This window comes from Atheta coriaria, unplaced genomic scaffold (genome assembly GCF_025399875.1).
Source record: "Atheta coriaria isolate IRGN ID8LTWV9N9 unplaced genomic scaffold, Caltech_Dcor_3.1 hic_scaffold_8_pilon, whole genome shotgun sequence".
NCBI lineage: Eukaryota > Metazoa > Arthropoda > Insecta > Coleoptera > Staphylinidae > Dalotia > Dalotia coriaria.
In genome coordinates, this window is record NW_027045450.1 from 5,060,565 (window position 1) to 5,087,624 (window position 27,060).

The following is a 27,060-nucleotide window of genomic DNA, read 5'->3' on the forward strand; positions in this document are numbered from 1 at the left end:
TGTAACTTGAAAAGTGGCGGTGTGACGGTGCGCGCCGACCGGAGCGCCGAAAAAAGCAACCAGTATACCGTAACTCGCGCGCATAGGGTAGTAATGTGTGAGTGTGATTAGTGCGTGCAGTGTGCGTTGGTAAAATTCTCGCGAATATTTTCGTAAATTTTGGAAGAGCGAAAAATTTGAGTGATTGAGCGTTGGGTGGGGGAGAGAGTCGAAAACGTGTGACGGTCGCGTAGCATGTGTCTGCATAATTGATAAAATCCTGCGGGCGAGCGGCGGCGGCGCGCAGCCGGAGCGCCACCACCACCACTACCACTACCACCTCACACCCCCACTCTCATCAGGCGGTAGTCGCGACGCGCGCGCGACGACTCGTGTGCGGCCCGGCGTACGCGCTGCGACAAGATGGAAGTTGCAGTCTGAGAGGGAAAATGGCGATCGCACCATCCGAGGTACGCGGCCTCCTCCTCGTCCGGCCGGGGGTGCGGGCTCGCGCGTGAACTAACTCTCCCCATCGCGTCTCTCACTCGTCATGCCCCCGGAGCGCGACCGAGGACAGCAACGCGAGTGTGACTCTCCCGAACGGCATGTGCTCTGCCCCCGCCGCAGCCGCAGCCTGCCCTGGTATTCTGCGACGACGTTGTGCACGACAACTAGCAATAAATGAAGACTAATATCCCACATGATTTTTCAAGGACATACATTCATAACAAAGAAAGTTGATGTAAGTACAGCAAGCAGTAAAGCGCGCGCGGTAGCCGCCACCCCCTCTATTGGACACACTGCAGCCGCATTCCGTGTGCGAAGAGCACCGGTTTGTGGGTCATTCCTTGTTATCGATTTGTTCTGTCGCATAGGGGGTGACGGAGTCGTGCGGCTCGCGGCGGCGGCGATCATTCCGGCCTGGATCACCTTTCGCGTTTCTATTTCTATCCAATTTCTATTCCACCAGCCCCTGAAAAAAATTTACTTCCGTCAACTTATCGCCTGTCAAACTTCCGCAGGCACAAAATTCTTATCACCAGCATTATGCGGAAATACTCCTAAAATCGATCGGCTTTTAATGGCGTGCAATTACCACCCCCAAACACCAATATAATATTCATGCATTGCCACTATCTATACACTACTACTCAAAGTGGAAACGTGTTTCAAATTCGAATTAAATTTATTAACGGTTATGTTTCACCCTTTAAGTTGAGGTTATAATTTACTTTTCCGCTCGATTGCTCCAACGTATTAATTTTATTAGTGAATAAAAACGCTGGCGCAAAACTAAAGGGGATAACCTTCACGCACACGATGCGGAAAACCGATGCCAGCAGGCAGGAGAATCGTCGTTTCCCTTTCCAGTGGCCCGAAGTAAAAGTCGCAATCGATAAAAACTACTCGATGGAAGTTTTTCGCTACTTAATATATTTTTGTATTCATATTGAACCAAAAACCGGAAAACCGGAAAACCTACAAATATTCACATATTATTTCTTTGAATTTATTTCTAAAAATGTAAATAAATTTTATTATTGTTTTGATGAGGTTTAACTCAAACCGGAAAACCGGAAGTTGGTGTGATTTTGATTAAATTTGATTTAAATAGATAAAATAATATTTTCAAGCAAATTACCGGGCAATATACGCATGCAAATTAGTTGTTTTCCGCATATTTTAGTTTTTAAACTATCATGACACGCCACTCAAAAGTGCGCCTCGTGTGTCCTTTCGCGTGTTGCGTGTGTGTCGTGTGTGCTGGCAGGAGTTTCCTGCTTTCGGAAAATATCGATTTTGTAATGCCCCGCGGCGAGTTGAGGCGCGCGTTGAAACGCTAAACGTTTTTTTTTTTCCAACCAGTGCCGTCCGTTTTGTTGTTTTTTTCATTTTTCAAATTCAAACCGGAAACAACTGAATATCCACAAATCCTACCGGTGTGTTTGTATTTATAAATATTCTATTGATTGATAGGTTGTATAGGTTATGGCAGATAACTGAATTGCGCGTTTAATGCAGACAGTGAAAGCGTTTCCCGCCCCGCACTCTCCGGTGACACCCGGAAAGCGAATCCAATTATAGCACTTCCCTAAATAATGCAATTACACAATCGCAAATCACGCGGAACGTTTATACGCGCCGAACCCATTCATAGCCGGCCGAGCACAAATCTTACTTTTCCGCTAAACACATTTGTGTGTATCTGCACTGTTTGCCCGGCGCCTCCACTCTATGCTTCCACATGTAAATATAAGTTGAACTTGAATGAACCTGATCTCTTGCCCCTACCACCCCTTGGAGTCTCATGTCACTTCACCGCCGGCGATAAAGATCGTTACAGCAACATAACTAGCTGTACTTTCTTGCGCTGTTTTTTGTGTGTGCTTTCCGCTTTCTGCGCCACGGCAAATTTGTTTGCGCTAATGTTTTTTCTATCGATTTTCAAGTTAGAACTTGTTAAAATGCATGGATATGATTAGCACCTATCAGAAAGCACTAAAATTCTAAAACCGGAAAACCGGAAAACCGGATGGTAAAGGTGGAAAACTGTGTGGAAATTAAATAGAAGTGTTTCGGCCATAAATTTGTTTATTTCAAGTTTTTTCATCCACTTCTTGAGCTTCTCCTTTTTGGCATTTTCGTATGTACTTACGAAATGAAAACGGGTTGTCGAGGAAGAATATGCGCAAATGCTTTCTCGGCGAGTGAAGCATAAAACGAGGGGTTGAGCGACGCATCATATCGTGTGACTCAGCGGCGCGCTCCGCGAAGCAAGGCGGGGCGTCATGCTTCCCGGAATTTTCGGCTCCTTCAGCGCTAATCCTGGAATTTTGATATAAACCGATACGTATGCAATGTTTATCCCGTCTGACGCATACTTTTTTTTCATTTATTTCTTTTTTCATTCATTAACAAATAATTTTCTTAATTAATGAAATTATTCATTAATAACAAATAATTACTAATTTTGGTAATGTTGTTGATGATAATTATGTTATTAAAAATGTTTTTACGTAGTTTCCCGGTTTTTATTTTTGTTTTCCGGTTTTCCGGTTTTAGAAAATTTGCGCATCGAATTAATTTCCGATAAAGTCACGATTGAAATATCGATGAGTGATGAAAAACGACTGCATAATGGGCACTCGAACAAAAATATCGCACCGCCGACCATGAAGATTGAAGCATGATTAAGTTCAGCTAGTTAAATTGCGAAGCACTTTTAGTTGATTAATGTTGTGTGGCGCGCAAAGTGACACGCGGCTCATCGACGCCGGCATTGAAAGCGAGGCGAAGTGGCGCACATTTCGCCCGGAAACATAATACGCTCTCGGTGAACGCGGGCACGCATCGCCATCGGCATCGCCATCGCCATCACGGGCGTCATTAGTGGCTTTCTGCGCGCACGGAACCCGATATGCTAATGCAAGGACAGTTCTTTCCCGCGCAATTTAATTAAGCTGCCGCGGAAGCGAGCCAATTTCAATTCCACCGCCATCATCATCATCATCGGCCACTGCCGGACACTGTAACGCGATATTTACAAAACATTTCGCACAAAATAACACAAACCGGAAAACCGGAAAACCGGAAAAGGAAATTAAATATTCTCACATACACATAAAATAATTTTTATTAAATTTGTTTTTTTTTATATAAAAGAAAAAGTTCTTTGACAGTCAACGCCCGACTTAGAATTGCGTTGCGCAGCGCGCGACGTCAAGTAATATGAATGGGCAAACACCTTGGAGGGTTTGGACGACGGTTTGAAGGAGCGTCGCGGCATGCGGAAAATCGATCCGAGCGCCGCGGTCTTCCCGAAACTAGGATTTTCGCGCTCGTGGCTCGAGAGACGTCGAACGCGGCTCGAAACTCGAGCCGGAAAAGTTACAATAGTCGCGGCGAACGCCAAACAAAACAGAAAGCGGAAAATAATATTTAAGAAAGTCGAGACGAGACAAAATCGAGAGTTGACTACCAACAACCAGAAAAGAATCCAAATCTAAACAGCAATACAATACAAAAATGGTGGAGGCGCCGGGCAAATAACTTGCACCTAGATTACAAACATTTTCTGACTCAATATTTAAGATTTCCGGTTTATAATTCAACTATAATCAAACAACCAATCAAAATTCACGCGTTATTAGCTTAAAATTTGATTATTCTGACTTTTTGGTGGAGGCGCCTGGCGGATATCGAAAAACACAACATTTATGGCATGCTTTGCATTGTTTGCTGATGTGGCGATTATTTCGACCCGATGGGTGTCGATGTGTGAGTGTGCACATGTTCAATGCATGATTTTCGTGCCGACTTGGGCGCTGAACGACTGCAACAAACCGCACAAACTACTCGTACTAACATTATTGATTCGTGGCGGCGTTGCGCGTCGTTTTTTCGACTTTTCGCTTCTCTAGACGACAAATGACAACTAATAAAATTAATAATAAACAATTTTAACAAAAAAAATTATTTTTAAATTTTGGTGGAGGCGCCGATGTAAATCTTTATAATAAAGGATTAAATTAATCCTTATAATGTGTTGGTTGACCGTTGCAGGGGGTGATTATGACGTAGTTTTATAATATTGCGCGTGGATTGGTGTTGGTGCGGTATCGATATTCGTCGTCAAATAGGTTAAATATAAAGTATGGAGTCAATTCATTTGACTAACACGAAATTCTTGTCCTATTTTTACGTCCGCGTGCCGGAGGAGCGCGCCGTGCCGTGGCATACATATCGATCCTTCCGCGAGGGCACCCGCCCGCCCGTGGCGGCGGCGGTGGCGGCGGCAGCGCCACTCACTCACACTTACTTACACGTACATTGAGGCCGTGTGCTCGTTCCGTTTGCCACACTCCTACCCTCCCTCAACGCGCACCCGCAAACCCGCATTCGGAGACTCGTATTTTCCTATATCGGCATGTGACGTCGACGCACACATATGCAACCTATTATGCATATACGCACTCCGAGTGTGTATATTGGGTTGCGTCGCTTTTGAATAGCTGTCTCTGTGTGTATCCCAATGTTGTTTGGTTTGATACCGAAAGTGATAAACTAAGAAAATGAGCAGTTGATATCTTGTTGTGTTTTTAAGCCGTTTTAATCATATTAACGATGGGTTTAATAGAAGCCGCACTAATTAAAAACAGTGTGAGAAAGCCATAAACAGATCGATATCTTTAACCAACAATAATTACATTAATTGTGTTGGTATTTTAGTGTGAAGCTGGGTTTTTCTTTTGCTGTTTTTGTGGCTTAAAATTGGATTTTCGTTATTTTGCTGTGGTGAATTATTTATTGCGCATTGCAGGCAAACACGAGCGCGACGCGGCGTCAACGCACGGCATAAATTAGACATTTTTGATTGAGCCTCGAGTTTCCTCCAAGTTCCTGCGGGTTTTACCTTCTTGTTTTCTTTAAGTCTATTCATGAAACACGTTATATTGCATGTTATCCACGTTCTTACACCGGATATACCACTATTTTAATGTATATGATTTCGGGGAATTTATACAAGCAATAATGTTTCAAAAATATCGGTATTTTTTGTACACATTTTTTGGAAAAACCGGTTATTTCTAAAATACAAAAATAAATTAATTTCAAGAAAAATGACAATATAATTCAAAATTTTGAAAAATACCGGTTTTTTATGTTTTCAAAAACCGGTATTTTATATTTTGAAAAACCGGTTTTCATAAAAAATTAAAAATTAAAATTTTATATTTTCAAACTTATTCAACCGATATAAAAAAATAAAAATAACCGGTATTTCCATTCCCTATCCGGTTATTTCCATTTTTTCTCCTTGCAATAAACTTTCAACCTTTACTTTTCTTATTCCAAGTTCATCTATATTTATGTCATGTAATATTTTGTATTTTATATAATGGTCGGTTTGTATTGCAGGGTATCGTGGGGGCCTAGGCGCGAGGAGATATGTCCGACATCTCTGATTCATTGTCCGAGGAGGAACGCAGTCTATTCCGTCCATTTACGCGCGAGTCGCTTGCGGCCATCGAAACGCGAATCGCCGACGAAGATGCCAAACTTAAGGAGCTCGAAAAGAAGAGAGCTGAAGGAGAGGTATGTTCCAACAACATTCACATACCCAATAACGCAAAAACATAAGCAATCTTCCGAAAAAAGAAAAATGAAAAGTTTAACATTTATCATCGTCATTATCGTCAACATCATCAAGCTCATCAACTTGTCACTCATCCGAATACTAAAACTAATAATAGGTATGATTTATACAGGGTGTGGCAAACTTTTTATCCAAAAATTGAATTTTAAAAGAAAAAAATAAAAAATAGGTTTTTATTGAATTACTCTGTATAAAAATAAAATTTAACCAAATTTTTAATTTATTCTGTTTTGGTAATGAATATAGATTGAATTTTTGAAAGAATTATTAATTTATCTCTTATGGTTCAAAAAATAAAGTTTGGACCGTTGTTCTGGACATATATCCACATCCAAAATTTAAAAATTAAAAAATTGTTTTTGCCTAACCCTGTAGATACCCATCGAATGGCATGACAGAAAATTATCAAATCGTATGAACGCGCCTGAATAATGTAGGCCCGGTGGTAGTGTGGGATCGATAATCCCGGTTGAGGAATTCGAAATCACCCGCCGCCACTGCCCCGAAGAATAGAATAACGGTACTATTTTCGGATGGCGTTGATGTACACAGACGTGTATAGCCATCGGCAGGACACGGGACGCAATATCAAACGACTGGTTCGGTTCGGTTCGGATCGAGGGCGGCGCGCGTAAGGAAGCGCCGCGGCCCGCTCGGCGTGTTGTGCTCCCCAGTTTCGGGGGGTGCTGGCGCGTGGCGAGGTGTAAAGGCGAAGGTGAAGCGCTGCGTGAACGGGAGACCTCGATGCCGCAGCGAGGAGTACAAGGAGAGCAAGGTTGCACTGATGGGCGGGCAAGGTGCTAACGGGGATCGAGGGAAGGAGGGTGATTTTATGCGTCTTATTATATTACTACACACGTGGGGGTTGCAGGGATATGTTTAGTATTAGTGGAAAATTTAAGTTTTATAGATTTTTATGATTTTCTTTTGGAAAATTTGGTTAAAATCAAAATAAATGTAGATTTTGAAATATTTTGAGGTTGGCGAATAGAAATATACATATTATTTGTAAAATTATTGAAAAATAGTAATTTTAAGAGATTTTTTCTTACGAAAATAGCAAAAAATGATGAAAATATTGAAAAACAAAGTTTTTACCAAAAACTTTTATCAGAAAACTCCAAAAATTGCTTTTTTATTTTAAGGTTAAATAAAATATTAACCAAAAATAAAATTAATTGCAATATTTACATATTTTGTAAATAAAATTGCTATTTTTGATAAAACCAACAAATAATAAACCAAAATGGTTGTATTTGCCATTTGCAAAAACCAATAATTTATTGCTAAAAGTATTTTTCTTTTAAATTTCAAAGTTTTTAAGCAAAAATTAAATAAAAAACCAAAATTTAATAAAAAGTTACTTATCCAGTTATAGAATGAAATAAAAATAACTATTTATGCATATTTTAACCTCTAAAAAAATATATTTCAGCAACATAACCTCAACACAAAGCTTTGAGCGTAATTTAATTGCGTTTTCCGCGTGCTTGTGCGTTCGAAAAGAAATCAGTGCCTTTTTGTGTTCGGTGTGCTCCTTGAGCTCCTTGCACGGTATCGGATAGCTGCTTTATCCTTGAAGCATCCGCCGACGCAACCGAGACACGGCCTTGGCGCGCTTACGTTACGCCCGGCGCCTTCACCATCACAAAATGCAAAAATTTCAAAAAAACAAAAAACGCTGAAAATATTTACATAAAAATGTAAATAATCATCACGCATATTTAATAATTTGATTTAAACCTATCTTGTGTAAACCTATTATCCTTTCAGGATCTCTCTCATCTCTTATATACATATACATCTGTATCTCTATATAAATAATTGTAAAGCCGTGCTTGCGACATCTATACATATATATAAATATCTGCATGTGATGATTCTACTCGTACTTATGTATCGTACTTGATGAGTGTAGTAATTCGTGTCGTGTGTTGGACATTTTTCTGTTACCATTCATTTCTCTCTCTCTTCTATTTCTCTCTCTTTGTATAATGATGGAATTCACGTATCAATGGCGCCCATACGATACTCACCCCCATTTACATTGAACATACACACATTCATATTAATATTAATATTAATAACAATAATAATATGTAGTATACAATTAAATTATTGATATGAATGTGTAAGTCGCCAGAATTTTTTTTAAATTTTATTTTTTATTTTTTGATTTTTTGTTTGGGATTTAGTTCTAGTTACGTAATCAATACTCGTACGAATTAATTATCTTGTGATTTATCTCTTATCTTGTGATGCCTACGCATTACTGCTGTTCGTTGTGCTTATCGATGTTAAATATGTACTACCTTTATTGCAGACCGGTTTTGGACGGAAGAAAAAGAAAAAAGAAGTAAGCTTTCTCTCTTCTCACTCTCTAATCTCTAACTATAACTCAACTAATTCTAGTCTATCGACGTCAGATGAAACACTTGCTTCTAGTTGATTTATATAGATCAAGTTTATCAGCATGAGTTTTAATGAATTTTATATGATATTCACTTTTCACTAAACTTTTTAATTATTATTATTTTATTGAAAATATAAATAAAATAGTAGATTTTGGTTTAGTTGAATGCAAAGTTGAGTATATGCTGTTTTTGTAGACTTTTCACAGAGCAAACAATATAAAAACATAAAAATATTTTTTTAGTGATTTTATTTTTGATTTTGTTTAATAACTTTTAAAATAATAATCTTATCAATATGAAAATTTGGTTATGTATAAAGAATTATATTCTCAATCCTCCAAAATTTAGCTATTAAAAATATGTTGATTAATTGCTAAGATATTTATAATTAAAACTTTTTAGTTTTTTCTTCTCAAAAATATGTATCAATTTCTTTAAAAAATCATAACTCAATAAATTATTATCCCAAAATTACCAAATTTTGAGAAAAGATAACAGAATAAATTTACTTTATTTCAAAATTTATACGAATAAAATCTATTTGATACCCGCTGAGATATTTGAGGTTAAAGTTGCACTAACTAAACTTTCCGAATTTTCACTGAAAATAGAAATCTATTTTGGTTCCTATTAGTGAATAACTTTCAATAATTATAAAGTATATAATTTATACACATTATTTAGACTATAAAATTAGTTTTTCCATTAAAACAAAATAATTTTTTAATGCAAATCCAAAAATAAACTTTTAATAATAAATTTTCTTTCGAAATGCTTTTATCTTGTCCAGTTTTAATTTATTTTTGATAAAACGTCAACAACCACTACAAAATCAAATTATCTCTCAACCTCCATAAAATTTTATCCAAAAAATAAATGAATTTAAGTAGAAAACAAACAAATTATCATTTTTTACGCTTTTTTTCTTTCATATCTTTTTTATAAATATTGTCCATAACAACTTAATGTACTTAAATTGTTATATATTATGTATTTCACAATATTTCATACGATATTTTTTGTTATTATTAAATCGATAAGCCACGTTAGACGTTAACCAAACATGTTGTATTTTCACTTCGTGTGCGGTCGAAAATCGATTTTTTCTTCCCACACACCAGCAAACAACCAGCAAGCCACTTAAACCCACACACACATAAACTAATACTCTAATAATAATAATATATGTATACTGTACATAACAATTGCTTGTCCGGCCCGCTTTAATTGTTGTTAGCGCTGCACATATTCGTGTACCAGTAGCGCTTGACGTCTGCATGATTGTTTGTACCCATCTCTAATCGTCCGCTATTTTGCATGCGAGACCAGAGTGTACAAAAACTACTTATCCGCCCACACGCTATTTCAAAACTCGACTTTAATTTCGTTTTTTACTAATTTTACTAATACCAATCAACGTACATCATATTGTAAATATTTCACACCGGAGGAAATGAATATTTTTTATCATGTGCGTTGATTAATGATGAAATTGTTGATTACAAAGGTACGAAATTCTTTAGGATAACATTTTTATGTGATGGCATTGTTATTAAACCAAATTTAATTGATCAACTTTTTATTTTGCAAAAAATAAGAAGTTTTCACTCAAAAAACGAAATTTTTAATTTTTAAGTGTTTAAAAATCAATTTTTCACACTAGTGCTCAAAAGTAACACTTTACACACTTGAAACTTCAATATTTTACGCTCTAGTGTGTAAAAAAAACAATTTTTCACATTTTTATCCAAAATTAACACTTTAATCACTCAAAAATGGAATATTTTACGCACTAGTGTGTAAAAATATAATTTTTACATGAAAATAAAAAGATTATGAAAAAGTCGATCAATTAAAAAGGTTTTGAACTGAATTGCTGCTTCCGGTAGCGAGTTTAATTGTTTTAATGAATTTATGCGACCTTTTTGTCCTGTTGTGAGTGCGTGGAGAAAGTTATGCTATACAATGTGCGTGTGTGTGCTCAGATTCGGTATGACGACGACGACGAAGATGAAGGCCCCCAGCCAGACCAGCAGTTGGAGCAGGGGGTGCCACTACCGGTTCGGCTACACGGCAGCTTCCCCCCGGAACTCGCGAGCACACCACTCGAGGACATCGACCCTTTTTATAGTAGTAACCAGAGGGTACTTATTAAATCTCAACTTACTGCGCCTGCATAATATTAATTGAATTATGTGTGTTGTGTGTTGCAGACTTTTGTAGTTATCAGTAAAGGCAAAGACATATTCAGATTTAGCGCGACAAATGCTCTTTGGATACTCGATCCATTCAATCCTATTCGCCGGGTAGCTATTTATATTCTTGTACATCCGCTGTTCTCTCTCTTCATCATCACCACGATCCTTACCAACTGCATTCTTATGATTATGCCCACAACGCCCACCGTAGAGTCGACAGAGTGAGTGTCCACACAATGCAAATGGCCGCCACTAGGCGTGCGTCATATGAAAATCTAACCACAATGTTGCAGGGTTATTTTCACCGGCATCTACACGTTCGAATCCGCCGTGAAAGTGATGGCGAGAGGTTTTATTCTTCAACCATTCACCTACCTTAGAGATGCATGGAACTGGCTCGACTTCGTAGTCATAGCTTTAGCGTGAGTAGCGTAGACGACATCTAGCGGCTAGCTCTTCAACCACATATTCAATCACACCTAACCTAACTTCTATTGTCATCATCAATACGCTCACAAATGAATTATTAAGTATAAGCTACAGAGAAAAGTCTAAAAAATTTAAACCATTGTGCTAAAATGACAGAATCTCAAGTGAGTGGAACACATGTGACCAAATCGATTCGTTCTAGATTTTGAATTAATTAATAGTCAGCCGTACCGTAACGTAAACAGAGTATAAAAGTAATCCCCCGAACCTCCCAGTAGTAGAACCCCTTTGATTTAGAATAGAAAACGAAGACAACATACAAATATAACGTCAGTTCTAGACATTGATAGTTAAGTGTGGTTAACAATACGAGTAATATGATCGAAATACTAATTGGATGCCGTAATTTTTGTCTAATAATCTTAAATCTTACAGACGAGAGCTTTGTTTAGTTGAGAATAGTAACAGTTCAGATTGTTTGATTGTTCTTGTTGTATTTCTGCTGAGCGAATCACGTTGAGACAAAATGGCCGCCGGATGCTGATTGCTGATTGAACGTTTCAGTTATGTAACAATGGGAATAGACCTCGGAAACCTCGCTGCCTTGAGAACCTTTAGGGTACTTCGTGCACTCAAAACAGTTGCCATTGTGCCAGGTAAATATTTAGAAAATTTTTTTTGAAGAAAGAAATCACATGATTTTGTGTTTGATAGGTTTGAAAACAATCGTGGGGGCCGTAATAGAATCTGTAAAAAATCTCCGAGATGTGATAATTTTAACGATGTTTTCGCTTTCCGTTTTCGCGCTGATGGGTTTACAAATTTACATGGGTGTTCTCACCCAGAAGTGTATAAAGAATTTTCCAAAGGACGGCTCCTGGGGCAACCTCACGGATGACAATTGGTTTAGACACATGAGTAATGAAAGTATGTCTTATTTTTTAACCTTAAATTAAGAGTGGGGGTACTAGTGATGTGTTTTTTGTTAGCTAACTGGTATACAGATGATCTGGGGATACCTCTATGCGGAAACTCCTCTGGTGCTGGGTAGGTGTCTAAATTGGTCCTTTTGAGTGGTTTTTTGATTGAATTGATTTTTTCAGACAATGCAAACCGGGTTACACGTGCCTGCAGGGTTTCGGTCCTAATCCCAACTACGGCTACACCAGCTTCGACACGTTTGGCTGGGCGTTCCTCTCCGCCTTCCGGCTGATGACCCAGGACTACTGGGAGAACCTCTACCAACTGGTGCTACGCTCCGCTGGACCCTGGCACATGCTCTTCTTCATCGTCATCATTTTCCTCGGCTCCTTCTATCTGGTCAACTTGATCCTCGCCATTGTAGCGATGTCCTACGATGAGCTGCAGAAGAAGGCCGAGGAGGAGGAAGCCGCCGAAGAAGAAGCCATCAGGGTAAGTCAGATGTAGAATCTAAGTCTCAAGTGCTTTGATATTCAATGAATGTGTGCGCGATGTTTGATTTGTTTGCCCCGACAGGAAGCGGAAGAAGCGGCACAGGCGAAGCTGGCTCGGGCGGAGGCGCACGCGGCCGCCCGCGCTGCCGCCGCCGAGTCACCGCATCTGCCGCCAGACGGAGGAGGTGGGACAGAAATCGTAAAGTCGCCCTCGGAATTCTCCTGTCATAGCTACGAACTATTTGTAGGTCAGGAAAAGGGACACGACGACAACAACAAAGAGAAGATGAGCATCCGATCGGAGGGGCTTGATTCCGTGAGTGAGCAAAGAAGAGTTCCTACAAATTCCAACAACACGCGGAAAGTCAGCACTGTAAGTGTCCTGACAGCTCGTTTTGACGTTCGTTCGTGTTACCGTTTGCGTTACCGTTCCGAGACATCATATATTCAAACAAACCGCAATGAGTCAAAGAATCAAAACCCCACGTTGTGTTTAGAACAATGTGTTCCCAGTCTCAGTCTCAGTCTCTTAGTGTTTGATCGCCTCGAACACTCGAAACAGAAAAATCTTAGACAAAAAAATGAAACTCAGATCAAGACACTTCCAGTGTCCGGACAACAACTGAATTTTATTTTGCCGCCATTATGCCCTTGGTTCTTGTACGATTTTCTTGCACACCACTCTCACGCTGATCCTCCCCCCTCTTTCTCTATCTCTTTGTAACCCTCGTATATAGCACGATGAATGACCTCTCACCCCACCACAATAGAATAGCGTAATTTTTGTGTATGTATTATGTAAGCCCCATTTACCACACGTGACATGGCTATCAATCAGTATTAAGTTCCTAGAAGTAGGACTAGCACCCTAAATCTAGAGCTAGATTTAGATGGCTCCTATCGGTATCTTGTTGCCGTCTTGCATAACGTATGCCATGTCCCGTGTCCAGACCAGCCTCAGTCTACCCGGCTCGCCGTTCAACCTGCGGCGCGGCTCCCGAGGCAGCCATCAGTTCACGCGGAACAATCGGCGCATGGTGGTGCCGCCCGGCGGTGACCGCAAACCGCTGGTGCTCTCCACGTATCTGGATGCCCAGGAACACCTGCCTTACGCGGACGACTCCAACGCCGTGACGCCGATGAGCGAGGAAAATGGTGCTATGGTAGTGCCCATGTACTACACAAACTTAGGTATACTAAATTCTTCAAAGGGGACATTCTAAGACTAGTTGTAGAATATTCTGAGACAAGTTGAACCAATTTTGGAGGTTTTGGGAGTTATAGAATCTCCAATGGTCCCAAATTAGACCAGTTGTAGAAATTTGATCAAAGAAACATTCTAAGTCTAATTGTAGAATATTCTAAAACAAGTTCCAACTATTTTGGGACGTTTTACTAGTTGTACAATCTCCAAATAGTCCTAACTTAGATTCTTCAAACAGTTGTAGAATTTTCCTCAAAGAAACATTCTAAATCTAGTTGTAGAATATTCTAAGACAAGTAAAACCTATTTTGAAGGTTTTGGGAGTTGTAGAATCTTCAAAAATGTTTATAATCCCAAGTTATTTCCTTCTACCAGTTGTAGAATATAATCTAATCTCAGATTTGTATCTATTTAGGCTCGCGACATTCGTCGTACACGTCGCACGCGTCCCGAATGTCCTACACATCACACGGAGACCTCCTCGGAGGTCTAGGCGGCAACGGTAAGATGCCCATGACAAAGGAGAGCCAACTCCGTGTGAGGTCCATGCGCAACGGCCCGAACCCGCCGAACAACATCGTCGAATACTCGCACAAAGCGCACCGAGGAGACTACGTTAGTATACTAACCACATCAACACAATCACACATTAATATTGATCTATTGATTAGGACGGACCCACCGGGGCGATGGTCGAGGAGAAATTCAAGCACTTAGACAATCCATTCATCGACAACGGACAAAAGCAAACCATGGTCGATATGAAAGGTAATTGTAAACACAATTGTTTACTTCAGATAAAGATTCTACTTTGTGTGTGTGTACAGATGTGATGGTCCTTAACGACATCATCGAGCAAGCTGCCGGGCGACAGAGCGGCGACGGCGAACACGGAGGTAAGATTCGTGCTCTCATGTGTCACCGGACCATTGTCAAAACTCTCAGCCCACTTCCGGTCTCCTCTTTCATCTTTCTGTCCTCCTCGACACCATCATCGGAATATATATTGCAAGACACACTCAAAGTCTCAACCCGAAACCATCTCTGATATCCTCCTTCCACTTCACGGATATTACACTCAAGCAATGCAAAGTAGATCAATCAAAACCACAAAACACTTTTACAACAATTTTCGTTCTTAAATATTCGTTGTTTTTGTTTACACACACAGAATTTTTGAAATAGTACGATGGTGTGTCGAGTAGTGCTAATTTAAGTATCCACACCCACCTCAGAACCCTCTCAAAACCCTCTTAGAACCCCTCGGAGAGTAGTCGAAATCCTTTGTAGCTTCTAAACTGCTTTATTCAATTTTGAACTAATCAACCCCCTTGCTTGATGGCATTATTGACTACGTGTAAATGGTGTGTCTAGTGATACACACGCACTCAGACTTAACCAACTTTTGGTTAAGGATCAATCAGCACCTGCACCACCAGGCGGCCGAGATAACTCACGTGCCCGCCACGCAAACAATCAATTAGTCAGTAGCAACAAGCCGCATCAAGCAAAACAAACCTCTTTCCCCAAAAAAGAGTGTGTCAACTTCACCGTTACTAATTCCTCGTACAGTTTCCACTTATTATTTCTCAGCGAACAACGAGGACGAAGAAGACGAGCCCACGCTCAAGGAGAAGTTCCTCGAATGGTTGTTGAAGGTCATCGACATTCTCTGCGTGTGGGACTGTTGCTGGTTGTGGCTGCAACTGCAGAAATACGTCGCGTTGATTGTGTTCGATCCGTTCGTCGAACTCTTCATCACGCTGTGCATTGTCGTGAACACACTCTTCATGGCGCTGGACCATCACGATATGGATAAAGATCTAGAGAAGGCTTTGAAGAGTGGCAATTACGTAAGGACCCATCACCTTACCATTCATAAACACCTAAAATTAATATTTACAGTATTTTTGAAGTTGTTTTGTATGAATTTGTTATTTCTATGTTGGTGTGCAGTTCTTTACAGCGACGTTCATGATTGAGGCGACCATGAAGCTGATCGCGATGAGTCCCAAGTACTACTTCCAGGAGGGATGGAACATCTTCGACTTTATCATCGTCGCGCTCTCCTTGTTGGAGCTCGGCCTCGAGGGTGTGCAAGGTCTGTCAGTGTTGCGTTCCTTCCGGTTGCTCAGAGTGTTCAAACTGGCGAAATCGTGGCCCACGTTGAATTTGCTTATATCGATCATGGGCAGGACTATGGGCGCGTTGGGTAACTTGACGTTCGTGTTGTGTATTATCATCTTCATCTTCGCCGTGATGGGGATGCAATTGTTTGGCAAAAACTACATAGGTACTACCCAAAAACCAACTAGTTTCTAAGACTAAATATTCTAACACTAACTGATACCTGTTTTAGACAATATGGACCGGTTTCTGGACCAGGACCTTCCTCGTTGGAACTTTACCGATTTCATGCACTCGTTTATGATCGTCTTTCGAGTCCTGTGCGGAGAATGGATTGAATCAATGTGGGACTGCATGCTGGTGGGCGACGTGTCGTGCATTCCATTTTTTCTCGCGACGGTCGTCATTGGTAATCTTGTGGTGCGTATAACCTCGAAGAAATTCTGTAATTAAAGAAACAAGAGATTGAATGATTTGATGTACCTTGTAGGTTCTTAACCTTTTCTTGGCCCTGCTTTTGAGCAACTTCGGTTCATCCAACCTGTCCGCACCAGCTGCGGACAACGACACCAACAAGATCGCCGAAGCCTTCGACCGCATCGGACGCTTTAGCGCATGGATCAAGTCCAGCATACGTAACCTGTTCAAAATGCTGCGGTTCAAGCTCACCAATCAGATATCCGACCAGCCGTCAGGTGAGGGACCGTCCGACAGTTGGAACAAAGGTTTTTATCCAAAATCACCACAATCTGATAGCTTGCTGGTTTTGCTTGCTGCTCAGATTCAGAATAAACGTGAACCACAACTACCTCTCTTCTCTCTCTTATTCTAACTCTTTTATATTACACTCAACGTAGGCAATCACTAATAAACTCGTAATGAAACAATATGTATGATACCGATTATATCTTCATCAGATGCGTGGGTCTCGTCATGGTCAAAATTTAGCGACGCGTGCCACCATCGTAAGTCACATACTACTGTCATCGTAGTTCTGTTGGATATAATGTTGACTTGACGACTTGAACTATAACTAACCTCGCATCACTGTATATTTTTGATCATTGCTCGCGCGATCGAAAACTATGGTTTCAACCGCACCGTATTTCATTATGACTCAAACGCTTTGCTTACGCAGACGCAGAATTACCAAACACACCCAGTACTATTAGATTAGTTTACTTACACATATTCGTATTTAGCCACATCAACTGTACTCTTGTTTACAATCAACAAACGTGAGTGAAACCATAATTTCTGATCAGTTCAATGAATGACTAGGTCCTTGAGAGAGTTCAGGGTGTAGCGAATCAAATAATGGGACCCAGTATATATATCAGACTTTGATGTGAAGCATGCGTACTGTATATTGATCGTAATTTACCGTTCTTTTGACCTACTATACAGCAAATAGCGTACTGACATTGACCTAGTACTAGAGCATATATAGTGCCAAAGGTGTGATCTGTACATATATATAAATAATATATATATAGGTATCTCTGCGTATTATTTTTGGTAGTGGATTGCTGTGGAGATGAATTGAGACATGACCTAGCTTTATGAATCTCTCTAATGCTTGCGGAACATATTATCCATATATATATTGTGAGCTCATGTAAAACTGGTTACTATCAGGCTAGATAATTCCAACTGTTACTAAACGGATAGAGATTTTTTTCCATTGCGAGTTCAAGTATTCTGTAAAACGTAATCTTGTATCTTTAAAGCAGTGGGTTTATACGAAAATGAAAAAGATTGTTAATGTTAGAATCGGTGATGGTTTTAGATGCGCGAGATGGCGGACTTGAGTTATCCGGCGATGAGATCCTCGCCGATGGCATCATGTTCCGCGACAAGAAGAGTCCCAAAGACCGCCTGGAGGTGACCATTGGGGACGGCATGGAGTTCACCATACACGGCGACTCCAATACGAATCTGAAGCGAGGCAAGAACAACATCAACAAGAACAAAATCGGCAACTCTATTCTTGATCATGGAACTTATATAGGTCATCTCGACGATGACCAGATCAGTAACAAGTCCTACGGCAGTCACAAGCATCGCTTCAAGGACGACAGCCATCGCTGTTCGGCGGATACCATCGATCAGGACGAACACGAAGAGAAGCGAGACGCGAGTAAGGAAGAATTAGGAATTGAGGAGGATGTTGAGGAGGAGGAGTGCGATTGTCAAGGCCCACTTGGGGAGCAGTTGATTGTGGTAGCTGCGGATGAAGAGTTGATTGAACAATCAGCAGACTGCTTCCCAGAGGGTTTCTATAAGACATTCCCGTTTCTTGCTGGTGATGACGATTCGCCATTCTGGCAAGGCTGGGGTAATCTAAGGTTCAAGACCTTTGAGCTGATAGAGAATAAATATTTCGAAACGGCTGTCATCACGATGATCCTGTTGAGTAGTATGGCGCTGGCGTTGGAAGACGTCCATCTTCAACATCGGCCTATACTGCAAGATATCTTATACTACATGGATCGGATCTTTACGGTGATCTTCTTCTTTGAGATGTTGATCAAGTGGTTGGCGCTTGGGTTCCAGAAGTACTTTACCAACGCGTGGTGCTGGTTGGATTTCGTTATTGTCATGGTGTCTTTGATTAACTTCATCGCGTCACTGTGTGGGGCGGGTGGTATTCAAGCGTTCAAAACCATGAGGACCCTGAGAGCGTTGAGGCCTTTGCGTGCCATGTCCAGAATGCAGGGCATGAGGGTATGTTATGTTATCTCATACATAACCTCAATTAGAATACTAATTTTTTTTGGTTTAGGTTGTTGTAAATGCATTGGTACAGGCCATTCCGTCTATCTTCAACGTGTTGCTTGTGTGCTTGATCTTCTGGCTGATTTTCGCTATCATGGGAGTACAGCTCTTCGCCGGCAAGTACTTCAAATGTGTGGATAAGAACAAGACTACTCTCAGCTTCGAGATTATACCCGATTACAACGCCTGTGTTGCGGAGAACTACACGTGGGAGAACTCTCCGATGAACTTTGACCATGTGGGCAAGGCGTATCTGTGCCTCTTTCAGGTCGCCACCTTCAAAGGGTGGATTCAAATCATGAATGACGCAATTGACTCCAGAGAGGTACATAACCAATAAAATTTAAAAAAAATAGTTTCTAATTGAGGTTATGTTGTTGTAGGCTTTGAAACAACCCATTCGAGAAACCAACATCTACATGTACCTGTACTTTGTGTTCTTCATCATCTTCGGATCGTTCTTCACGCTGAATTTGTTCATCGGTGTCATCATCGACAACTTTAACGAACAAAAGAAAAAGATGAGTATTCCTAACCTATTTTGAGAGATCAATAGTTGCTTATAATTTTATTCTGATTGCAAGCGGGTGGGTCCCTAGAGATGTTCATGACAGAAGATCAGAAGAAGTACTACAATGCCATGAAAAAGATGGGTTCCAAAAAGCCGATGAAAGCAACACCAAGACCAAAGGTACATTAAAATCTTTTTGCTTCAAAATGTCTTCTAATGTTTGTGTGTGTTGGGTTGCAGTGGAGACCACAGGCGATCGTGTTCGAAATCGTGACGAATAAAAAGTTTGACATGTTCATCATGTTGTTCATCGGTCTGAACATGCTGACGATGACCATGGACCACTATCAGCAGAAGGAGACGTTCACAATGGTTTTAGACTACCTCAATAGTATTTTCATTGTAATATTCAGCTCGGAGTGCCTGATGAAGATATTTGCGTTGCGATACCATTACTTCACGGAGCCGTGGAACCTCTTCGACGTGGTGGTCGTTATATTATCCATTTGCAGTTTGGTCCTGAGTGACCTTATTGAAAAGTACTTTGTCTCGCCCACATTGCTGCGAGTCGTGCGCGTGGCGAAAGTGGGTCGAGTGCTTCGGCTCGTCAAGGGCGCGAAGGGCATCCGAACACTGTTGTTCGCCCTCGCCATGTCACTGCCTGCACTGTTCAATATCTGCCTGCTGCTCTTCTTGGTTATGTTCATCTTCGCCATCTTCGGCATGTCGTTCTTCATGCACGTCAAAGACAAGAGTGGGCTGGACGACGTCTACAACTTCAAGACGTTCGGCCAGTCGATGATCCTATTGTTTCAAGTATGTATTTAGAAGGTGGTGGGGGTAATGAGTGTGATCTGGTGTTTTTCTGTGTCTAGATGTCCACGTCAGCAGGCTGGGACGGTGTGCTTGATGGGATCATCAACGAGGACGACTGTAAGCAGCCGAACAACGAGATCGGCGAAACGGGGAACTGCGGCAACGCGACGATCGGCATCGCGTTCCTGCTGGCCTACCTGGTGATCTCCTTCCTGATCGTCATCAACATGTACATCGCTGTCATCCTCGAGAACTACTCGCAGGCGACCGAGGACGTGCAGGAGGGTCTCACCGACGACGACTACGACATGTACTACGAGATCTGGCAGCAGTTCGACCCGGACGGCACGCAGTACATCCGCTACGACCAGCTGTCGGACTTCCTCGACGTGCTGGAGCCGCCGCTGCAGATCCACAAGCCCAACAAATACAAGATCGTGTCGATGGACATTCCGATCTGCAAGGGCGATCTAATGTTTTGTGTCGACATCCTCGACGCGCTCACGAAGGACTTCTTCGCGCGCAAGGGCAACGCGATCGAGGAGACGGGCGAGCTGGCCGAGGTGTCGGGCCGGCCCAACGAGGTTGGCTACGAGCCGGTTAGCTCGACGCTGTGGCGGCAGCGCGAGGAATACTGCGCGCGGCTGATACAGAACGCGTGGCGTAAGCACAAGCGGACGCGTGGTGGCGGCGCCACCGACACCGACGAAGGTGCCGACGACGACGTCGAGCCGGATATCGACGGTGGTGCTGGTGGTGGTAATGGTAGTGGTGGCGGCGGCGGGGACGGCGATGTAGACGGCGACGCCGACAGCGAGACGGGCAGCGCCGCCCGCCAAACGGCCGTGCTCGTTGAGAGCGACGGCTTCGTCATCAAGAACGGGCACAAGGTGGTGCTACACAGCCGCACGCCCAGCCTTAGTTCGCGCTCCGCAGATGTCTGAGACCGGCCCCGCCCCTCCCCGGCCGCGGACTAGCCGCCGGACTAGTCCGGGCCACGCCGGCGCACAGCGAGGCCACGCCATCGACACGCCCGTCGTCCACACTCTGCCGTGTACATCGAATCAGGACCGGGCGTGTCCACACGCGGCCTCGCCCACACACTCAAACGCGCCGCGCGCCGAATGCAAAAGTTTGTGCTGAGTAGTTTGATGGAGAAGGTATCCTAATATCAACTGCTTTGCTGCTCATATTGCTATTAATATCGCACATATGTATAGACCTGTAATATATCAATTATATAATAATAGTTTTATGAACAGTGCGTACTGTGCCCGAAGATCCGACTGCGACTGCGCGAATCGCGAATCGCGGCCGCATTACCCAGAATGCAATCGCGATTCCCAAAACCGGAAGCGGGTCACATCTAGGGACACTACTCGAAGCTGGTTGATGTAATTTGAGAAAAAAAAAATGATGAAAACAGTTAAAATTCCTAAACATAATTACTTAGTCTTCGACTTGTCATTGACGATGATAACAAAAAAATACAAAATACAGCAAACAACCGGCCAACAACGCATTCAGTCTGCCTGTAGTCTGTCTGAGCGGAGTGCACAGTTCCCAAGTGCCTCCAATTAGCTGTAATCGCTGAATAACCTAAGTTACGACACTAACAAAGACTGCAGGTCAGGAATTGCGTCTCAAAAAAAAACAAACAAACAAAAAATGATATCAAGAGCGGGCCCCGCGGTAAATCAATGAACAATCATTTAACAAACAACAAGAAAAACGCAAACAACAAATACAACAATTCGACTATACATAAAATATCACGTATTAAAACCAAAAAAAAAAACTAACAAGATTATCGGTGCTTTCTTCAATTGCTAATATTCAAGCTATCTTCACATGCTGTATGGACTGCATTTAGGGGAGGGGCGAAAGGGTAAACAAAGAGAGAAAAAATAATACAAAACAAATTTGCAAATTGTACACAATTTTTTGTATGCCTCGTACAATATTATCTATAGTAAGTTTAGTATGTGTGACATTTTTTATCGGCACGTACGGTTGAATCTAAACAAACAAATAATCATAAACTAATTATAAATGATGATGAAACATGGTGGTGAAAAATGAAATAAAACGAACAATAAACGCGTGGCGAAAATATTTTGCACACACTGTCGGATGCAAACATAGATTTCGTCGCTGGTTCTATTCTAGCAAAGACAAACAAAACAAAAGAAAAAAAATTAATTATTAACTAAACGCGCTTGTTTTGCTTTTTTCATTAGTGTGAGAAATACAATTCGCAACAACAAACACCCAAATTATTCAACATTTAGGAAAGATGGTGAATTTTTTTGTTGAGTAGAATAATCGAGTGATGATGATGATGATGATTGATGATGGATGAAAATTTAATGAGAATATTTTATTAACAAAGAATGCCTACTTTATTATATAGTTGTAATCATCATATATTGTTACTTATTAGTTGAACACGACTTGTTGCTATATGTTTAATTGACATTGACATGGCTGGACCATTGCGCTGATGAAATACATTTGGAATTTGCGAGTATATCGAAGCAAACACACTTTCACACAAATACACACTGCTGCTGCATGAATTTTTGACTCTAAAAATGTCACTCATACCTTAATATCTAATAAAAAGCAAGAAAATATACGAGAAACTACAAATGACTCGCATTTCCATCCAATGAAATTCATTGCGTTCGTTATACTCAAAACAAAACAACCAAGATGAAAAAGCAGAACAAAACAACACACAAATATTATTGTTAAATTTTATATAAATGTTGCGGAATCCAGAAGTGTTAGTAGAAATTATGTATATCGCCACCAAAACAAACAAAAAATTACCAAAAAAAATAATACGCTGGACGATGTGATGATTGAGATTCATGCGCGTGTGGCACGCGCACAGCGTCTGAGCATGCGCATGCGGCTGGAGCGTTATTCCCAGACGCACCAGCCGCACGCTCAATATTTTAGACACGTGCGCGCGCGCATGCGCAACATAAGGCTTAGACGCTACAAAACAAAAAGCGATTTTGACATATTTCATTGATTTGATTAATAAATAAATAAATATTATTATACATTAATAAAATATATTATACATACGAAGATATCATCATTTCACACACACAGACATTCACATTCACACTTAAAACACATTTAACGCGCACAAAATATACTCGAATAACCTATAACCCAACGACCTAACCTAAAACTATAAATCAAGTGACGTCTCTTTAAATTCAAGTGCTTGAGTGCTCTAAAAATAATTAAAGACTAAACACATTAATCATTAACCTAACCTAACCTTAACCGGTAAGACGTTTTTGTGCACTAGTGATGTTTTTCTCTATAATTTCTAGCAACTAATTAGACGATATGGAAACATTGGTGCTTTGATAATTAATAAATAATTAATAATTGGTGGCGATATAATTATTAATTATTACTAATACTGTTTGATTATGTTGGAATATTTTTAGTTGTGTCTCTGCTGCAATACAAGCGCCATCTATCGACGATTGTGTTTAGCGTGTGTTGAACTATTACGATATGAATAATTATTACATAATTAAACTACGATTAACAATTAAAACGCATTAAAAGCACGTGATTTAAATGAAAACCAAATAAGAAGCTTTTTATATGTTGCTCGTAAGGCGGATGTGCGCGCGCATACACACATTTTTTGACAAACCAAAACTCATTCATGTAATATATAAGAATATTATTACCAAAAGAAAACAAAAAAAACAACATAAACATATATACATATAGTTTTTCTAAGCAATTGTTGTTATTTTTAGGAGGTAGCCATTGAAAAACTTACTGATTAAGATTTAGTTTGTAAGCTTTGCGGAAACATTAAAGCGATCTCGATTAAAATAATCTCAACATCCTTGATGACATCCCCATGACAACCATTCATCAATATTCAGTTTCTGTCAGTTTCTATCAAATTTCTACACACGTCGCATAAATTTTTCACTTTGCACCATGAAGACCGTAATGGCGTTCATGAATAAGCACTTTGAGTTATGGCCGCTGAGCGCAGTGGTAGGTGTCGCTCTCGGCGGATTAGCCGGGTTCATCGGCTGGAGCTGTGTGAAGAAAGATTTCATCATCACACGCGGACGATTTCCATGGGATAATCTCGACCTACTCGCGCATCCATACAGCAGGAAGCTGCGGCAGTTCAATGAGGACTATGATCAACTCACTGAGCTGGACCAGCTCTACAAGGACATGGATAATCGACAGCGGCAACGCGATAAGAGACGCAAGTCAAAGAACGATGACTGCGCATAAATTTTTAAGCGTGCCATGGTTAATCGCATAAACAAAATTACTTTACATGTCAATTATTAAATTAAATGATTAAATTTGTTCGTAGATAAATTTGTGTTGAATTTTTAAAAAAATATTTTTTCGGATTGTGAAATTTTTGTTAAAATGAAACCGCATGGAATGTCATGGTTGTACTTCTGCAAGAAACATTATGAATTATGGCCGTTGTTCACGGTTGTTGGTATCGCCATGGGCGGGATGACGAGTTTCATCTTCTGGAGTATATTTAAGAAAGACGTGTTGTGGATACGCGGTAAACATTCATGGGATAAACGTGATTTACTCCGACATCCATACTGCCGCAAGATTTTACACTTCAATGAAGAGTTTGACACACTCACTGAGATGGACTGCATCTACAAGGAGATGGATAAAGCTGAAAGAGAGTTACACAGACGTCGAAAAGAAGATAAATGCTAGAAATTTTAATCAAAATTCCTAAAAATTGATTTACACCAAGAAAAAGATGCAAATACTTGAATAAAAGTTATAACATGTTTATTATCATCAAGATATGAAGCAATTGTAACCACAAAATAATCTTACCTTACAATGTTTCAGTTTCTAGCCAGCTATTCACCTCGACTAGAAAGCAATCCACAGCATTGTTAAAAAATAAACTCTCAGACAACATTTCGCAATATAATCAACGCTTCCAGAAGCTCGGCGTCCATTTTTTCACCGGTGACGTTTGATCCTTCTGCTTACTCTTTGCCAGCGCATCCTCCTCAGCCATATCAATCAATTTCTTCTGTTTTTCCCTGAATACCATCAGAGGATCATCGAATGTGTTGTAATATCTGACTACTTCCCGCACGTCTTCGATTTGGTTCTGTGCGATGGCGCTGAGGAACGATGATAAATGCACCAGTGTCAAATCATCATCGTTGCCACGCCAACGTGGTATCGCAAAAACATTATCAGGATGATATTTGGTTGACTGGCCGTCCCAGTCGACGACTATTGTGCGCTTTAAATCGCGGTTGAGTTTACCGATATCTTTGACGTGTTTACCGTCGATGAATAGCGTGGCATCGCGGACTAGTTTGTAATTGATGTGATTCTTGGGATCAAGGTGTTCTATGATCGGGAAGACTGTCATTCCTTGCTCGGCAGTGTAGACGACGATTTCGAAGGTTCCGCTGAGTGATTCGAGGAAATGGTCGAGGCCAGGGCGTTTTTTGAAGCGCCAGCCGGTTTGGTATGTCCATTCGGGATGCACGAGTAAATCGGTGAATTCTAGGACTAATGTGTATTGAGGTGAATAGTAAGGATGCTGCATCATGTCTGGGAGGAGTTTATCTCTTGATGGTTCACGAATTAACTGCAAAATATCAAAACATTTTAAAAATGTCAAAAACATTAAAAATATTAACTTTTTGAGTTATAAATTACCTGTTGGTAATAATTGAGTTCACTAAGTGTCCTCAAAACATATTGTTTCACAACTGGCATGTTAATAAATGGATCATCAAGAACCACACCATCCTCATCCACTTTGGGTTGTCCTAGTGTGACTATCAGATAACCACCGAAACCTAGAAACGATACACCAAACACCATTAATGTTAGTTTCATGCGTCGCCATGATTGTTCCCTGGTTTCTTTCTTTTCTTGTTCTTCGACTGGCTCTGCTATATGTTCCTCCTTCGGTTTGTCTTGTAACAGCAGTTTGGAAAGTGGTGATTCAACTTTAACATCTTAAAATTATCAAAAAACTATTATACTATCGAATATTTATAAAATTTAATGTATATAATGAATATTTTGTTAATAATTAATATTTTACCTTTGGAATAAAACGCCGCTGAGGTTAGGTTTGGAAAGTTGAAAACCGTGTGATGATCTTTGAGATTTACAAGCACACGTTGCTGTGAAACGAACGTCAGGCTGAGACTTTTCCTAATGAGGCGTTGTGTGAGTCGTAACATGTTCGCTTTCTGTTATAAATTCAAACATTTAATAAAGTAACGCGAAGAAATCGATGTTGCGGCACGTTGTTGTCATAATTCACACCGTTTGACATCCTCCAGAACCCCAGTTGACTTTTGACAATCTACAATCGCCCTTCAAAGAACCTTGCGCAAATATTTCCAATGCGGAAAATTCACAAACTTTATTAACGACGTCATTAAAAGCAAATAAAGCTTGAAAAGCGCATTTGGAATAAAACTTTTCTGAATTAAGAAAACTTCTGAATGAAGCGGAACCCAACAAAACTAAAAATTACAATTAAACGCAAAGCTTTAATTAAAACTGTAAAAAACGCGTAAAATTCTTTATTAAAACTTCCCAACAGCTTTTAAAGCATTAAAATAAAGAGGATTTAAGAATTACTGCATATAATTAAGTATACGTTAATGAATATTTGGTTGCTGACATCAAGGCGCAAAACTACTAATTAAAAAACCATTGTAAACACTTAAAAACATGTTTATCGCAAATTTAGTTTGCAGTTGATGACTCGTTGTGCGCTGTACACAATTCCGTCAGCGTAATTACGTCTTATCAGGCCGCCGCCACCGCCGCCTACGCCAACATGACCAAAACGAGCTGTGAACGCTATCGTTACACTGTCATCGTTGTCCGTTGTCACGTGTCAAGCGAAGACTCTCTCAAGACGACGCGCTATCTATTACAGCCACTGCCTGCCGACGCTCGAGTTTAATTTAACGTTATATTAATTAATTG

General features: G+C 40.6%; 2 protein-coding genes across 21 annotated transcripts; one reads left to right on the plus strand and one right to left on the minus strand.

Moving 5' to 3' along the window:
- On the plus strand, window positions 1–24,880 carry para (sodium voltage-gated channel paralytic). Of its 20 annotated transcripts, none has more exons than XM_065310015.1 (27): window positions 1–721; window positions 5,899–6,075; window positions 8,460–8,492; window positions 10,536–10,694; window positions 10,764–10,969; window positions 11,042–11,170; window positions 11,742–11,833; window positions 11,892–12,104; window positions 12,167–12,224; window positions 12,281–12,590; window positions 12,675–12,965; window positions 13,543–13,783; window positions 14,212–14,411; window positions 14,468–14,564; window positions 14,624–14,692; window positions 15,369–15,649; window positions 15,753–16,089; window positions 16,156–16,343; window positions 16,414–16,618; window positions 16,841–16,888; window positions 17,713–17,871; window positions 17,935–18,650; window positions 18,709–19,026; window positions 19,085–19,222; window positions 19,285–19,392; window positions 19,453–20,028; window positions 20,088–24,880. In XM_065310015.1, the coding sequence occupies exons 2-27, from the start codon at window positions 5,929–5,931 to the stop codon at window positions 20,970–20,972; spliced, it is 6,204 nt and encodes a 2,067-aa protein (XP_065166087.1). In that variant the 5' UTR covers window positions 1–721; window positions 5,899–5,928; the 3' UTR covers window positions 20,973–24,880. The 20 variants fall into 20 exon arrangements, with proteins under 20 accessions (XP_065166087.1, XP_065166088.1, XP_065166093.1 ...); XM_065310016.1 differs by having other exon boundaries at window positions 12,675–12,777; window positions 12,841–12,965; window positions 17,713–18,650; XM_065310021.1 differs by having other exon boundaries at window positions 12,675–12,777; window positions 12,841–12,908; window positions 17,713–18,650.
- On the minus strand, window positions 24,851–26,409 carry LOC135797584 (mitochondrial import inner membrane translocase subunit TIM50-C-like). The gene is made up of 3 exons (XM_065310028.1): window positions 26,159–26,409; window positions 25,765–26,069; window positions 24,851–25,693 (listed from the first exon to the last, which is right to left on the minus strand). Exons 1-3 carry the CDS (start codon window positions 26,298–26,300, stop codon window positions 25,016–25,018), a joined length of 1,125 nt encoding a protein of 374 aa, XP_065166100.1. The 5' UTR covers window positions 26,301–26,409; the 3' UTR covers window positions 24,851–25,015.
- Window positions 26,410–27,060: the final 651 nt, after the last annotated feature.

Coding starts and splice junctions, on each gene's coding strand:
- LOC135797584 (XM_065310028.1), bottom strand. CDS start 26,300: ATGTTACGACTCACACAACGCCTCATTAGGAAAAGTCTCAGCCTGACG. Junction 26,070..26,158: donor AGCGGCGTTTTATTCCAAAG/GTAAAATATTAA, acceptor GATAATTTTAAG/ATGTTAAAGTTGAATCACCA. Junction 25,694..25,764: donor AACTCAATTATTACCAACAG/GTAATTTATAAC, acceptor GATATTTTGCAG/TTAATTCGTGAACCATCAAG.
- para (XM_065310006.1), top strand. CDS start 5,929: ATGTCCGACATCTCTGATTCATTGTCCGAGGAGGAACGCAGTCTATTC. Junction 11,834..11,891: donor AACAGTTGCCATTGTGCCAG/GTAAATATTTAG, acceptor TGTGTTTGATAG/GTTTGAAAACAATCGTGGGG. Junction 13,784..14,211: donor CATGTACTACACAAACTTAG/GTATACTAAATT, acceptor GTATCTATTTAG/GCTCGCGACATTCGTCGTAC.